The 17,206-nt window shown below is 37.1% G+C and overlaps 1 protein-coding gene across 7 annotated transcripts in view; it reads right to left on the minus strand.

The window, feature by feature from the left end:
• Nucleotides 1-17,206, minus strand: part of asap1b (ArfGAP with SH3 domain, ankyrin repeat and PH domain 1b) — a 90,654-nt gene that overhangs the window by 24,416 nt on the left and 49,032 nt on the right. For 4 of the 7 annotated variants that reach the window (XM_084398644.1, XM_084398639.1, XM_084398642.1 and 1 more), the window contains 11 exons: nt 15,951-16,025; nt 15,355-15,404; nt 13,575-13,704; nt 11,662-11,747; nt 8,996-9,071; nt 8,518-8,604; nt 7,453-7,556; nt 7,283-7,352; nt 5,686-5,773; nt 5,400-5,448; nt 3,119-3,282 (listed from right to left, as the gene is read on the minus strand). In XM_084398644.1, the coding sequence (XP_084254770.1) occupies nt 3,119-3,282; nt 5,400-5,448; nt 5,686-5,773; nt 7,283-7,352; nt 7,453-7,556; nt 8,518-8,604; nt 8,996-9,071; nt 11,662-11,747; nt 13,575-13,704; nt 15,355-15,404; nt 15,951-16,025 (979 nt within the window). The remainder of the gene's footprint in view (nt 1-3,118; nt 3,283-5,399; nt 5,449-5,685; nt 5,774-7,282; nt 7,353-7,452; nt 7,557-8,517; nt 8,605-8,995; nt 9,072-11,661; nt 11,748-13,574; nt 13,705-15,354; nt 15,405-15,950; nt 16,026-17,206) is intronic. The other 3 variants (XM_084398640.1, XM_084398643.1, XM_084398645.1) reach the window with 1 other exon arrangement.

The raw sequence follows: 17,206 nt of genomic DNA on the forward strand, positions 1-17,206 counted from the left end.
TCCTAAAATAGTTCAATTGAAATATATAATTATGTAAAGAAAACGCTTTACTATAGGAGGAACACATTGCGTTCATATTCTGGGTTCATCTGCTTATCTGCACATAGTATGGTTTCTTAATAAAGTGTGTACTGTGTACATGCATTAAGCCACGCTAAAGTGCCTTTTAAGCGTTTTAAAAGCTTTTTTCACGTTAAAGGTATAGTGGAGGATTTTCTTTTTCCGGGTGGATCATCAAGACTATTGGTCCTCCTAGTTGTCAATCATTCTGGTGATATGTTTACGTAAGGCCGTCGTACGTGCTCGTCCCTAGGTAGTTTTTCGCTTTCTGCGCATGCGCACTTTCAGGTGTATATGTGTGGTGAGCCGTTTATATACTGTCTATGGTGGTGAGCTACGGTTTCAGCCATTCATTGAAGCTCGCCGTTCTCACCGGGTTTTTTCAAAATGTCTGAGGGTCGCAAGAGAAAAAGTGTCTACGAATTGTATGACAAGAAGAGAAAGGCATCTGAAGAAAGAAACAAGACCAGAGTGTTTTTGGGAGAATATTTCACACACTGGCGTGCGCTAAAAGCACAGGTTGGGCTTCCCACTGATGCCTCAGTCGCAAAGTTTCTACTCGACAGGTAAAGTTTGGCATGCTATTTGGAGAAATCCATTTAAAATCACTGCTAGTAAAAGTTAATGTAAGCTATGATTAGCGATGCTAGCCCTGGCACAAGTCACGCACCGACAGCGACTTGTAAACAGAGCATGCACGAGGAGAACTAGGCTCGTGCATGCTCTCTCGTGCACACGTTCAATAGGCGTTCCCTCTCGGGAGCAGGTACAGTGTTGCGCATGTGCATTTTTTCAAAAAGTGGAGAGGGCGGTTCTTTTCAAAAATTCGGGAAAATACTCCACTATACCTTTAAGCATTTTAGAATATCCCGTGGAAAACCAATTTGTTAACGTTGGCCGGCTGAAGTGCGATCATGGTTTTCCTGATGCTAAATCCAGCCTTGGAGAATATCCTTTCTGATGGTGTACACTTTAGATTTCCTTATCCCAGACATTGTTAAAGATTTAAATCCTTGCCGCCAAGACGCTCCTCTGTCGGTCACGGATTGAAAGTGAAACTTAAATCTGTCACGGGGTGTTTGGATTTATTCACGCACGTTAAAAAATATTTATTAAAAGCTTCTTTCTTTGCACATTTTTATATGCAGCATTATCAAAATAGGCTGAATATTAACGTATTGACAGAAAACCGGTAGTTCTATGTGAAATCAGACATTGAGCGCCCTCATATAGCCAAAGTGGCATGATCCTCGTTTCATAACACCTCTGCGAAGATTCGACCGTGAGATCGGTAGTCAAATCAGGCTGCTCCAATCGAAGCATCGAATCTTCGACTATTCGGGGTCACCCCTAGTTAAAACATGCTAAAAACCACCATAGGAACACAGCAACACTCTAATATCCTGTTTCCTGTGTTTATTTAGCACATAATGCACTGGTTATCAATATAATAGGCCTAGATTTAAGGAAACTAAACAAATGTTTGAGTAAAGGAATCACAGAAGGTCATATTTCCTTAGGTTAGAATCAGGGTTAGAAGTTTATTCAGTTGATAGGGCCCTGGGAAAATGAGTCCTTACCTTTTAAAAAGTTTGCTGGGTTTTTCCGGCATTGAAAATATTTTTTCCGGCCGTCAAAATCAATCTTTGTCCTGCCAAAGATTTTATTGTTTGTGACAATACCTGCCTTTCTGCAGTCCCGATTCTCTCTGATAGCCGGCTTCTTTAAAACGCTCCTATGAATGTTTGTGTAAGTGCTTTGTGAAGAGCGTTAGCGGTTTCTATTTAAAACGTGTTTTTGCAGCGTTGAGCTTGGTAGCCAATCTCAACGCTGCAAAAACACGCAAATGGCAAATCAGATGTGTTTTAGTTGGGCAGGATCCGCTCAAAGTATAAACACATTGTCAATAAAAGATTCATTGCACAGCGTAGCTTCATTGATTATAACAGGCTTTTTCGCAAGAGTGCAGTTTTGTGTAGCTTGTATTTACTGTAACTGAAGCAGTTGACAGCTTCAGTTATTATTCAGTCACAGATGAGCCAGCGAGATGCGCACAACAATTTGTCCTCTTTTGAACTCTGATATGCCTCCTATTATGTTGTGTGGATTGCAATATTTTATGTACTGCTGTGCTATTCAACTTTCACACTCTGCTCTTACACACTCTCCTCTGTTTTTTGTTTTTTTAGTTTTCGTTAGTTATAGTTAGCATTATAATTATCATCCTTGGTATGAACAACCATTTATACTGGCACTATTTAGTAGCGATGGTCATCTAAAACGATAGCATCAAATATATTTTCATTAATAACCCTGAAAATGTATTAAAACACATTTATATGTATAAGTACATATTTCCTAGATTTATGGATTATTCATTGATTTATCTATTACAACAACTTAAAACAAGTATAAAGCCTCATGACCCTTTACTGGGCCTCTTTACATCCTCTTGTAGAGAGAGAAAACAAAGAACGAGAAAAGGGCTGATCAAACAATCCCTGGAGCAGCAGTCGCCCTATCAGAACATTCAGCACAGCTTGCATGAGCCAATTACATAAGAGCGTGATGTAACAACGCTCGTCTATTCTGACTGCCTGATCCTCACACTGCTGCTGCTTCATCATGAGAGAGACAGACTCATTTCACTGGTAATGGAGTAATAGAAATAGAAGTAGGGATTTAAGAAAAATAGAGACAGATTGCTGGCAGAACACAAGTGGAGAAGAGACTGAGAGGAGAGAGTGAAAGGAGGCAGAGAAACCCAGACAGACAGACAGACAGACAGACAGACAGATAGATAGATAGATAGATAGATAGATACTGTATATGGCTGGATAGATAAATGGATGGATGGCCAGACGGAAGGGCGTCTCTCTCTCTCTCTCTCTCAATATATATATATATATATATTGAGAGAGAGAGAGAGAGAGAGAGAGAGAGAGAGAGAGAGAGAGAGAGAGAGAGAGAGAGAGAGAGAGAGAGAGAGAGAGAAAATGTGAGAATTTAAGCATTTTGCATGACACTTTATGAGTTGAGGGCATCACAACATCTGTACCTGGAGCTCCACAATCACAGCACACTTCATTTCCGGGCATGCGTAGCACATCGTCTATTATGGCTTTAGTGAGATCTTCCAACCCATCATCTCCTCCACCCTGCTCTCCTCTGAAGGCCATGTTTAACGCCTCCTCCTTACTGTTAGTTAACACTGAGATCCATCTGTAGAGGCAGAAACACATCAGCAAAATACTAGAAGCAGCATTCTATTTTGTTTGTTTAGTTGTATGACATCCAAATAAACTGAAGAGCACAAAAACATTTTTCTTCGAATAACATGCAACCAGAAACGTATTAGGTAAGTAAATTGTATCCAATTTGATTGCATGGTGATTGTACATAGTTGCTACTGTAAACCCTCAAAGTTGCTTGTCCCACCCTCTCCATCTCTAATTGGTCCATTGTTTCAAAACTGACACTGATTTGCTGCATAACAAAAAGATGGACTATTTCTAACTTGGCAAGCAGGGTCTTAAAATGCTCTGCCACATGATGCTGAAATACCAGTGCGCAAACCAGACAGCGTTTCGCCTCAGAAAACAACAGCTAAATCCTAAACCAACATGTAAGCCCTTCTTTCAGACCCTTTCCTTTCCATTCCTATGTTTGTCCGGTTTCCATTCATTCCTAAATAAGCTGTTTTACAAAAGATGGGGCGATATTACTGTGCACAAAAGCATGCCATGACCCCTTATTAGCTAAATGAAAAGGCCGGCTTTTGGCTTTTAACTTTTGTATTATGTTGCAGGTCAATTTGACCCATTTCGATTTTTAAGTTGTCTGAAATACAATATAAAATATTATTTTCTTGACATATTGTACCTTTTTCTCATTAAGTGTCAAGAACATGCATGCAAAGTGAGGATACACTGATGTGTTTTAAAGTGTACACATCATTTCTATTATGATTTTGATGTTTGCGGGTCAATTTCTATGTGCCAAGGCAACTGTACAGACCCAAAATAAAAACATTTCCTGGTTTTATGTTGGTATGGTGTTTTTTTGTTTGTTTTTTTTATTACCCCATGATAGCAAAAATGAGCTTTTCCACACTTTTTAGTACTGAAAAAGACTTGTCATCTTTTATTTTAATCTATCTGAAAGAATATGATTTTTTCCACATAAAATTGTAACCACTATTTTTAAAACTGTCACCTGACTAATATTATTATTTGTATCATTACTGAAAAATTGTGGGAAAAGCAATTTTTTTACCATCACAGTATAATAAGAAACCAACATAAATTTAATGGTGTACGTCAGGGCTCTTCAACTCCAGTCCTGAAGGGCCAGTGTCTTGCTGAGTTTAGCTCTAACCTTATCCAAACAACACTTGAATAAGCTATTTACGGTGTGCAGAATTACGTACAAATTGTAGATGGGTGTGTTAAATTGAGGTTGGTACTAAAGTCTGCAGAACACTGGCCCCACCAGGACTGGAGTTGAAGAGCTCCGACATACAACATGGAATCAAATTTATGTTGGTTTCTTATTACACTGTGAAGGTAAAAAAAAAAGAATTGCTTTTCCCACAATTTTTCAGTAATGATAGAAATAATACTATTAGTCAGGTGACAGTTTTAAAAATAGTGGTTAACATTTTTTGTTATTATAAACCATAAGTTCTGATATTTATTTTTTGAAATGTGTGAAAAGTATGTTTGCAAGTTATGCTTGTTTTTCATAGTGTGATTTGGGGGAAATTGTATTGAATCCAATGTGGGTCAATTTGACCGGCTCCATAAAAGTTGTACCCAGAATGAAATGACTGCAGAACTGACATATAAAGGGGTTATAGGGCCTCATTTTGATCAATGCCTTCTAAGAGTGCTATATAATGGTTGTTAAATGGCTCGTGAGGGAGTTTTCTGACGGACACCAGGGAGTTACGGGGTACGAAGCAAAGCCAGCAGTTATGGTGCATGCTTTGCTTTTTGTGAGAATGTTTGCATCTAAAGGAGTCTGGGAAATGTCATTGTGGTGTCAGTGACCCCAATGAGTAAGTAGCAACTTCAGACAAGTAAACGCCACTGCACAGACTACTCACCGCACAATACTCATCAAGTAAAATATGTAGGTGAGAGTTAAAATCTTAATAAACTTGCTACAATTACTTGTTATTAACTAATTTGCCATAAAAGTATGGCAGTTCCAGGCAGATTGCTATAACTGTTAAATTGCAGAGGAGTAAATACCATAATTGGCATATAAACCATTTCTTAGACATCACTGCATTCACAAAGAAAATCCCACAAAAAAATACAAAAAATAATTCTTACATCAGAAATTCCTGCTCATCTTCAGCCTGGAAGTGATATGTGCGGTTATCTGAAACATATGACAAGTAAAATATGAGCCGTTTCCACATGAAGTGACTTCCACTAATTAAACACCAGAAGACAGACTTCGAGTCATAATTCACAATAATGGTACAATTACACAACTATTTAAAAATGAGTTTGACGATTTTCTTCCAAGATTCGGTATGGTAAAGTAAACAAACACATTATCGTAAGCTACCAAATCACTCATGTGGTTTCCCACAAGAATCTCTTCTTGACTCACGGGAAATGAGATCGAAGCACTTCCTGTCCTCACCGCTGGGCTTGACCTGACATGTGAGCAGGTTGAGTTTGACCGGCTGCCTGTTTGACTGAAACAAAAAGTGACAATAGGAGAAATACATGTTTGACTACTTCATATTCCTGCTATAACTTCCAAACAGCATCAAAAAGCGTTTAACTCACAAGCTTACTTGGGGTCTGCAGCCCAAAGAAGTTTTACAATCAAGTTTGTCAGTCTGTCCGGGGTACATTCAGAACAGAAAGTGTTTCTGCACACCATCTGCACTATTTTATTTATTTATTTATTTACATTACTGGTCTATGTACACACATGTGCTAGATGGATATCTTAGGCAGTCTAATGTTTTGCAGCGTCTCGTACCACATATACTAAGTCAAGTCAAGTCAAGTCACCTTCATTTATATAGCGCTTTTAACAATATAGATTGTTTCAAAGCAGCTTTACAGAGATAATAGGAAATTAAAGTAACAGAGATTGTTTTGGCTTTACAGCAGCTCTAGAATAAAGTTATTGTCCAGCTTAAGTTAGTTTTGATTGATTCACTTCTGTCACAACGATCATTAGTTATTAACTTAGGGGCCACTAACACACGACACACGACACTAAGTGCATAGATAAAAAAAAAAGATAAAAAAGAAACAAATCTTTACAAAACCCTTGGACGTAACTTGCAAGGTTTGTCATTAAACTATAGGAAACCTAATACAGGCTCAATCGCACAGAGTTGTGCATACTGGCTATTGACTGAACAAAAGTGTCGAAAAAACGCAACGCATATGTGTTATATTACACTGTCACTGACAGAGTCCAGTGCAGACAGACTGTTATGCATATGTCTTGATTTGATTTGATAATGAAATGTGAGACACAGGGCATCATGAGTGAATAAAACATCATGTGGGAAAAGAAGAAAATTGATGACATATGATGCGGAGAGTGAGAGCATGACCTTAGACTGAGAAAGAGATGCTAACAATGCTGCTTGTTCAGTTAAACTCTGGTCATATTTATCGTTGCTCTGTGAAATTTTGCTGGCAAAATCCACTCATTTCAATAGGAATCTCTGCGAAAGGGAGTTTCACGTAAGGGCGAAAAAGTTCCCCACACAGTTTTGGTAATGCAAATTTGCTAGTTGAACAAAAGAAAGCTTCTTGGTTTGAAAGTGACTTCTGTGTGAGCTGTGCTTCATGTATTACTACACTATTGACAATGCACTTTTATTGTCTGAGAAATGTAGCCAAAATTTCGATAATGTAACTGGTACTGTGTCCAAGACATTGATGTTTAGAATGCAGTAAAAGCCTTAGCACACCACATTTGACAGGAAGTGAATGAAAAGGATGATATGGAGGAGGCAAGATAGTAAATTTGATAAAGTGGTCAACACTCATTTTCCCAGTGGGCTGTTAAAGAGGGACAGCGGGATGTCTGGGTTGTTATAGAAACATCCAGCAAAAGTTCAGAAAGCTGATGAAGTCTTTTCACTGTAAATGTTAGACCTCTGTTTAATAGGCTGATTATAGGATGACATGGTTTATAGTGAACAGAGTAAATCACATGTGTCTGAGATACTCACAGTGGCATGAGAGATGGTGAGAATTCCTCCTTTAACTGAGCACTTCCTCCTCTGCCACACCTTCCTCAACCTACAACACAATTGTACTTCTTAACACTACTTATAGCAGACAGCAGGAGCTCATATCGATCAAAAAGCTCATATAATTGAGGGTGTGTGTGTGTGTGTACCCATCACTCTTCTTCATTAGATAGCCTTTCTTCTCACAGCCAAACTCTTTGTTTCCCTGCAGCTGGTGCATACTGTAGCCACCCTGCTTGCTCTGAGAGTCCTGCTCGAGTACAAACACACACATACACACACGTGCTTTAAATAGCTACATGCAGACACCAATCCAAACAGATTCTGTATACACAGCATTTTTGGAAAAGATATGAACAGATCTTAAATATTTTTCACCAGATTTGCAACCTTTTAAAAACAACAGACAACCAGACAACTGACAACCACTTATTTAATTTGCACGCACATAATGATCTCCATCACAAACACAGGTCATGCTGTACATGTTGAACACTTACTCTTCTAGACTTCAATCCACACAGGAAGCGGGTGAGAGAGAAAAGAGGGTGTGAAAAGCATGTGTCGGTACTACTGAATCATATAAATACACTAATGCTAACTTACAAAATAGCTGCTCCTATGACTTAATGTAAACTTCTGCCTGTAAAGTAAAGTAATCACTGTAAAGTTACAGTGATTACAAGCAAATTTGCTGTCATGACAATGTGTTAACAACAATTATTCATTAGCTAACTACCAATTAATTGTCATTTATTTTAAATGTCATTTATTAAACATGATAGAGTCAGCACCTTTTCTCTGAGCAACCAGTGGGGCACAACACTGGTTACCAGCAAGCCCTATTTCATACTGGCTACCAGCATGGTACAGCACTGGGCACTCCCTCTCACACTCTCCCCTGTACAGGTCGAGCATTAGGGAGGGTTATATATTAGACCCACAGATGTACTGCACAATTCAACCCATCATATTTCATTCTGTATGGTGTCATGCCACTGAAAAATGAACTATAACTGTATATGTGTACATTATTCTAAATATGAAGTATATACACTCTGGCAAACCATATGTAAATGTAATCATCACTATTGAAACTGTTTAATCCCAAACAAGTCACTTGGTTGGCTTTCACAAACTAGTTTGGGCAATTAATTGAGAATTTGCCTTGGTCCTAAGATAGAGCCCTGAGGCACACCACACCATACACCTACCTCCTTTTGTTCCAGCTGTAGAGAGGATTTAATGAGATCCCTTAGTGCAGTGAGCTGCTTTTTCTCTTCATCTTGTGTTTGTTTTATCTAAATCACACAAAAGCAAAAAAGAACTTGTTACACACGTACCCACACACCATTAGGGGTGCAGGAAAAACAATGATATTGTAAAGTTCTGAATTATTTTACCTCATAATACAGTTTTAATATTCTCATGCCAAGAATCAATTTTTATTTGGACCAAGTCCAGCAAGGTAAAACATGGCAAATATTAGTCAATGCACAATTATTTTTATTTGACCAACAATCTTAGGGAAAAATATACAGTATATAACTGTGCACAGCAGCTATAAGAGAAACAAGTGAGTATAAGACTGCAATATAGTTTTCTCAGCCAGATCCCATCCATAACAAACCAAGCTAAAATGTTTTTTACTCAATCAAATAGTTTTAGGATAAAGTAAGGTGAGGTACATACGTTGTAAAGATCAGCTGCTAATTTCTCAATGTACTGCTTCAGCTTATCTGCTGTCTTCAAGCCATCTTGGAAAAAGCTGATAAAAAAAAATAATAAAAAAATAAAAAAAGAATTAACATTCTTTTTCTATTGCAACCAGCTATCATTAAAGATCATACATATTCTGTCAATACAGTCAGGGGAAATTATAGACAATTTCACAGTCTATACAACACAGAAACTTGCAAACATCAAGAAGAGATGGAGTTACTGAAAGTAACTTTGAAACATTCAAAGCTTTGAAATAAGCAAAAACATGCCGTTTTTGAGTAACTGTGGTGGAAATGTCCAGTTTTAAATACTGGCAGGTGACTAATATAGTGCCAACACTAACAAACTGCCAAGAGTGTGAGTCAAATTGGATGAGTCAGTGGTTCAGACACTGCGGCCACACGTTCTGCTATCAAGACCCATCTGATGTTTATGTATGAGATTTGAGCATGATTCTGCATTTAAGTGACCTTGGGGTGTAGAGAACTAAGCAAAGTATGCATAATGCCTTCGCTACAACTTCGTTAAAATGTTTTAATTGCGATTAAGTAAAAAAACAAAACAAAGGTAACACTCAACAGTCCACTTTAGACATTCTACTAACTAAAAGTAACTTTGCAACTACTCAACTACCAGTCATTAAAGTATTAGTAAACTGTCTGACTAATATCTGCTAACATTTTATTTTGATTCCCCCAACAGAAATTTTACTGACTAGGTAACTTTGCATGTCATGTCAACTTTCTACTAACCCTTATACCTAACCCAACCCTAACCTAACAGTCTACTAATACTCTAATGAGAGTTAAAGCCCTGCATTTCAGCCCGAGCCCGACGGGCCCCGACTTTTTTATGCCCCTAGGGCCGGGCTTCGGGCCAATTTTCACGTCATAGTTCACATGCGGGCCGGGCCTCTGGCTTTTTTTGGGATATCCTTCTTTTTATATTTTTAGACATTAATTAAAAAAATATGAGAAGTTGACGTCGACGATAGAAAAACAAACATAGAAAGACGTTTAATAACCTCATAACTTTCATAATATTATAATTACACTGACATATGATTGACATGACAGTCGCACGCACGCACGCACACACAGAAGGTTTCCCGTCAGCGCGACCCACGATTCACCTCATGTGCAAATAATGGAGAATATGAGAAAAATCGCGAGTGATAGAAGAGGACTGGGTTAAAATCTTCCACTGTGGATGCTATTCTTTTTCTCCACGATGCTCTGTAAGAGACTGGTCTAACCTTTCGTTTGGTTTTCGTTTACACTGTTGGAAACTACTGATGTTTTTCATTTGATTGGACTTTATTTTCGTTCAACTGTTGGAAACTACTGGAAAAAAGAATGGCCATGTTCTGTGGTGCATTTTTGAGGTAAGATAACCTGCAAGTTTGTTTTTGATTTATTTAATTTAATTTGTTTAGATTGTAGGCTGCTGCTCATTTCGTTTGCGAGCGCTGTTGCGAGCAGCCTGAGCCTGCCTCACTATTTCAAAAATTTTTACTCACTGTGGTTTAATAAATAAACATTAAACTAACTGTCTGTGTGATATGCTTGAAGTGTTTTTATATCTATGGATTTTATTGTAGCTAAGTAAAGTATTAGCGTTGATTTGAGAGGCTAAATTGATCAAACATGTTTTACTCGCTGTTGGCTCGGCTTGCTGCTGGGAATTTTATTATTTTATTTTTTTTAAATGCTCCAAACATTTGTCTAAATTAACTTAATAAAGAAATGAAAAGAAAAGAAACATAACTAACAAAACGGACATATTTTAATGGCAGTCTGCCGCTGTGAAAAAAAAAAAAAAAAAAAAAACCGGGCTCGGGTCGGACTCGGGCTGATAATTCTGATGAGCTGTCGGACACGGGTCGGGCTAGGGCCTGAGCGTCTCGGGCCAGGGCCGGGCTCGGGCCTAGATTTGAGGCCCGTGCAGGGCTCTAATGAGAGTTAGTTGGCATGTAGTAGCAAAGTTACTTATAGTTAGTAGAATGTCTTAAGTGGACCATTGTTTTTTGTTTGACACATTCAGTTACTTTTAAAAGAAAAGAAATCTGAAAACTTAACTTTTAAAGTTAATTATCTATTAAAAGGTAATTTCCCTTAATTTACTGATAAACGGGTGCTCCACTAGAGACGTCAGTGCTTCTGATAAGTTTTCTTAGAAACCACATAGAACACAGTGAAACTGTTAAAACAGCATTAAACAAATACAGCAATAAAAATATTTACTTAATCGCAAACATTAACTTTGTCTTAATAATGACCCCTGAAAGTCTTTAAGTGCAAGGTAAAGCTTGCAGGTTTCTGCTGATGCATCTATAGGTCAATGACAACACTAGCTCAGAATAACCTTAACCTTTAGAGTGAGAGGGAAAAAAGTGCAACACTTTCAGTTCTTTCTTTCAGATCATCACTTTTTTTCAGACCTTCAGGCCAGTGACACTTGCAAGGCTACATGGATCAATAACACTTTCAGTTAACAATTTTCTCACATGTCCCATACACATTTATTGTAACAGTTCTACAAACTAAATGTATGATGTATGGACTTCTTATTTAGTATACTGATATTGCAAATATCTGTCAAGGAAAAACACATCTGAACGCAAAAATGTCACTTACTTGCACTGCGCGTGGTAATACTTGATCAAGTTCTGAAGAAGGTCAACCCCTTTTTTGGTCTTTATTTCATTCACTTTGATCAGGTACTGCAGAAAGAGACATAATTTGATAACAACACAAGTCAGTATCCCAAAAGTAGAACCAAAAGATATTCAAGGATTTTGAATGCTTAAGTGATTTGACATTTTATTTGTAATACATGACAAATCTACAAGCATCATTCTGGGGACACATATTTAGATGTAAATATTTGATTGAACGATTATGCATAACTGTTCTTATTTCAATAGCAACTGAAAAGGGACAAAAATCTTATCTTCTAAATCTGACACGAACATACAGTGACAAACCAATCCCACAAAACAAATGAATTAAACATCATCGTAATCCCGGTTTATCCCAGAGGGGTATACTCCAGAACATTGCAAAGTCTTGCCAGCTAACAATTTTTTGGCTATGCTCAGAAACTTAATCCGTCCTGTTTGGCCCCTTGCATGTCAGAATATATATTGGGATGAAATGGCACACATTCCGCTCATCTTAGAGTGATTTTATTTGTGCACAACCTTTGAGTCACAGTTGTTTCATAAACAATGTGAGTCATATTATTTAGTTAGAGTGTGAGCTTATCTTTGTTATATTCAGTATAACGCACGTAGTACGTATCTGTATGTGTTTGCTAAAGTTGTCATGAGTTTGCCATTTCCTTTGATGCTTCCTGTATCTGAATGAGTCATCTCACTATATAATGAATTATTCATTGCTCTCATATTTGGATTTTCATGTGTAACCACCAAGAAAGGACAACAGGAAACAACCAAAAACAGAAGACTGCTAAATTATGAAAAAGTCAAGACAATCATAAATAATGTCATTGATTTTCAGTAATATGCAAATGCCTCTTCTACATTAGTGCTTATTTATAAGGTAAAATGGGTAATTGAATTAAAGTATTAGATTGTATCATGTGATTTGGTCCAGGAGCATTTGAAAAGCAACCTAATAAACCCTTGATGCACAATTAAATTAATTCAAGATGCAATTCTACATTATAAACCCAATTCATTAACATGTTAAATAACCCACAGCTATCCTCCCTAATGACCAAAAACAACATTGATGATAATGAATCCATAAAACAAGCTATCACAATCTGAGTCATCTGCTCAAATGCTGAGGGAATCATTAAACTGTAAGATAAACAGGCCATTTTCACTAAAATTGAAGCATTACAAACTCCTGATTTATATTAGGAAAACCAATCACAACAGCTAGTGATGTGACTACTAATACAGCAACCTGTAACAGTCAAAGATCCATTTAAGGGCTCTGATTGGCTGCATCTGTGGTTTTATGAATGTTAATATCATTAACAAAACCTGTGGTCTTATGCTGATGAAAATTGCTATATAGACAGATCTGTAAGCTACATTATCAGTACAAAGTGTTTTGGGTTGTAAGGAGCACTAGTAGAAAATATCACTGACCATGGCTTGTACATGTATGTAATGTGTAAGCCTTTAATCTGGAAAAGATATTTAAAAGCACCACAACTATTGAAATATTCCAATATAGGCTACATGTATTCAGCATAATCTAAAAACAAGAAACAGGAAGATAATTTTTCTGCTATTCTCTTCTGGAAATATTAAAGATGCTCACTTGCCATTTAATATGCTGCATTTTAGTGACATTGATCCAGACCAAAATTATACAGTATGTTAAGTGTCCAAAATTGTGTTTCTTGAATAGCTTGACTTTTCACAACTGTCTGTATCTATTACCATTCAAAATGACCTGAATATTAATTTATATATCAGTAAACAAAGTTACAAGTTTATATTCCGAATATGATATGGCATGTATAGCATGTTTCTGGTTAAATAAAAGGACAAGTTGAGTGCACTACAGACCTCACACATCTGTAGTTGGAAGAGCCTCCGTTCTTTCTCCATCTCCTCTGCGATCTCAGCACCAGTGATCTCTGTTCGGATCATCCCGTGCTGCTTGGCGTGCTCACGTTTTTCCTTCTCGATTTTTGTACTGAAAGATTGAAAGAAATTTGTATATTTAGCACAAATTCATCGGAGTTGGTTGGCAATAAGAGTACTGTGTTTATTTCACATCAATCTCACATCTGCGGGGGAGAAAATTATCTCGCTCATGCTTTTTGATGATGCAGTTAAATTACTGATAATTGCAACAGCCCACAGACAAAGTAATCGGTCTGAATGGACAAAAGTGTATAAAGACACAATAGCTCAGTGGTTTTCAATCCTGATCCTGGGTGCGTCTCAATCAGTTCCCTAGTTCAGTAATCAGGGCACTGATCAGGGAGTCGGGCATTTTAAGGGCTGTCTCAATCGCAAAATCATTCCAGTGCACTGAAAATGTTGCTCCCTAAAACGTCCCACAATGCACCGTGAAAACCAGTGATCATCGATGCTCTCACTATGTTCCCTTAACGGAAGTTAGAAACATAAACCACATGAGCCAACTCTCTACACAATGACACAAGATATATGTTCTTTAAAATACAAACCATTATTTCATTATATTTCAGCTTAAACATACATCACTAGTAATGAACAATCTAGCTAATAATTATAATTTATTTACGGCAGAAACGTTGCATGTATATATAACAAGCAAAGTATTTATCATAATTTAAATAGCATTAAAAAAAAAGTTCAGCTTTTGTTCATAAATACCAGTAGTGATGTTGTACACTGAGGACAGTGTTCATGTTGCTAGAAATAGAGTCATCAGTGTGCCAATGTGTAGTGAGCCAGGGTCCTTAGACTCCTTACTGTACTTACCAGTGCCTGAAGTCGTGTAAAGCTTTGTGTTTTAAGTTGAGTAGTAAACAGGATAACAAGTGTTTCCTCACCTTATGTGGTATATATTACAGCATTTCATTTTGATCAATATTCTATTGTAATTTGTTATTTCATGTTAACTATTGTGTTTACTAATGTTAATGGGTACAACTTTATTGTTAGTGATGCATTTTTTATTTTATTTTATTTTATTTTTATTGTCAAAAAAGGTTTATGGTTGTTTTAATATTGGTATTGTCATCACAAACACTAATACTTTACCTCACGGTTGCCATGGGAAAAAAAAAAACATGTAATTGGCAACACAATAGTAATTTAATAATAGATATTATATATAGCTAAATAGATTCATAATTATAGCCTAAAATATTATCTTACGATTTACATCAAAGCTGATACATTTTGCCCTTTCTTAAATTCTTTCTCCTTTCTCCTATCTGTTGTTGGAAGTACGGCAAAACTCCTCAAACAGTAAATAAAGTAAAACAATTACAGTCACAAAATACATTTTCTTTTCACTCCGTTTACAACTCTACTAAAATTCACCTTTTCATTCAGAGCTTGCGAGAGCTGCGAGTTGTGTGTAATGACGCTGTAAACGTGCTGGCATAGCAACGTTATACGTTCAGTTTCCCTTTCCACACGTTGTCCTACAAAGGCCATCTCGTTTAATTCTACTGTACTGTAGGTTGAGGACACTTTGCATATGTCAACCTACAGAGAATGTGTCCTACCTAGGATACAACCTTCGAAATGAGACACAGCTAGTGTTTCAGATAAACACACAGTGGTGGGTCCCCAGGACCAGGACTGAAAACCAATGACTTAGCTAACATTCATTGAGCAAACTTACAACTTCGTTTCGTAGTCCTTCCAAGCCTTGTCAAAGGGTTTTTTCAGGTCCTGAAAAAACACACACAAAAAAACCTAATGAGCCAAGTGCAGTAGTTAGAGTGCCTCGTTTTCACAACAAAGTAGATGTCAAAGACTAGGTAGTGCACAAATCCATCTGCATCAGCGTTGAAGGATGATATCTTTCCAGCAGTAAGGTAAACTGCACATTAGAACCACAACAGCCTCATTACATAATTGTTTTGATAAATATCTAAAGCACCAATTGTAGATATGACTATTACAGTTACTTTTGGTAACTGACAGATCCCTTAGTGGGTTCTGATTGGCAACTGGTGTCTGATCTTCTGATAGACAAGACATCAAAAATAGCTACACTTAAACCACTCTCAGATTCAGTTCAACTGCAGTGGGCTAGTCTAGTTTGTGATGTAATGAAGCTATTTACTAGAACAGAGCTCAGGTACTTCTACAGGTCTACGACATCTTCTTTCAAGATATTATTTATGTTTCTGGGTTTGTATCCAAGTGCATTTGTATTTAGCCTCTGCAGGTCTGACGTTCTATGAGACTTGGTCTGAAAAAAATATTTCTCACCCCCTTCACGCCTTTCAGGTCGCCTTTCAACAGAGAGTCCAGAGTGAAGATCACATTATGACTCAGATTCTGGAGCTGCAGGAAGAGACGGTGAAACAGAGCAGAGACTGTGTTAATACGATACATGACACTTGGCACAGCATAAGCACAGCACAGAAGAAATAAGAGAAAACATATCAAATACAGCCATCCACACAAAGAGCCTGTTGAGAGAGAGACGGAACCGTATCAGGATGAGCAGACCAGCATTGTCATCCAATACTCCGGGACAGATCTTTTAAATTAATCAACATTAATGTTTCAGACCCAAGAGGCCCGATAGTTTGGAATCAAGTAACAAGATGAGACCCACTGACGTACTACACTGTCTTATAAGAGCTTAAGATAGTGATAATAATGATAGATTGAGGACCAAGAAAGAAAGATGATCAAAGGCGGATAACTGATATATTGTGCATGAGTGCATCCCAAATAAAATATATTATGGCCGACAACTTAAATGACAATCACTATTATAAATCTATATAATTGTGTCTGCTTTTAAACAAACAGCATTAAACAAACGGTAAAACATTAAAATATAGAGCAGGGATCCTCAAAAAGCAGACCACGGTCCGGTTCCAGACCCTGGCTTGGTTCCAACCAGGCCGCAAGACATCATGACAACGGTAGCACTATTTTACATTTTCTACTGTTTAAAGTGAGCAGCTTCATAATAAACAATGTTATAAAAGGGAAAATAATTGTGTATACAGTATCTTTCTGTCACATGGCCTTCAGTGCCATACATGGGTATCTAAATGCAAAAATAATAATAGCCAGATAAAACATCTGATCTTACCCTTTAATATTCATATCCAATTGAGCTAAAATGATGAACTGTACCAATTTTTTTTATTATTAATCTTAGACACCACTGCTTTGGCTCTGAAGGCCCAATATACACATCTTTGATGACTATTTTGACTGTTTATGGGTTTTATTTTATTTTATTTTATTTTTACAAAGTACAACTGCTGCCCAGATTTAATTATTTATAAACTAGATTACATTAAATATTAAACATATATATATATACAGCGGGGGAAATAAGTATTGAACACGTCATCATTTTTCTCAGTAAATATATTTCCAAAGGTGCTATTGACATGAAATTTTCACCAGATGTTGGTAACAACCCAAGTAAGCCATACATACAAAGAAACAAACAAAAATAAGTTCAGAAATTAAGTTATGTGTAATAATGTGAAATGACA

This window comes from Rutilus rutilus, assembly GCF_951802725.1.
Source record: "Rutilus rutilus genome assembly, chromosome: 24".
NCBI lineage: Eukaryota > Metazoa > Chordata > Actinopteri > Cypriniformes > Leuciscidae > Rutilus > Rutilus rutilus.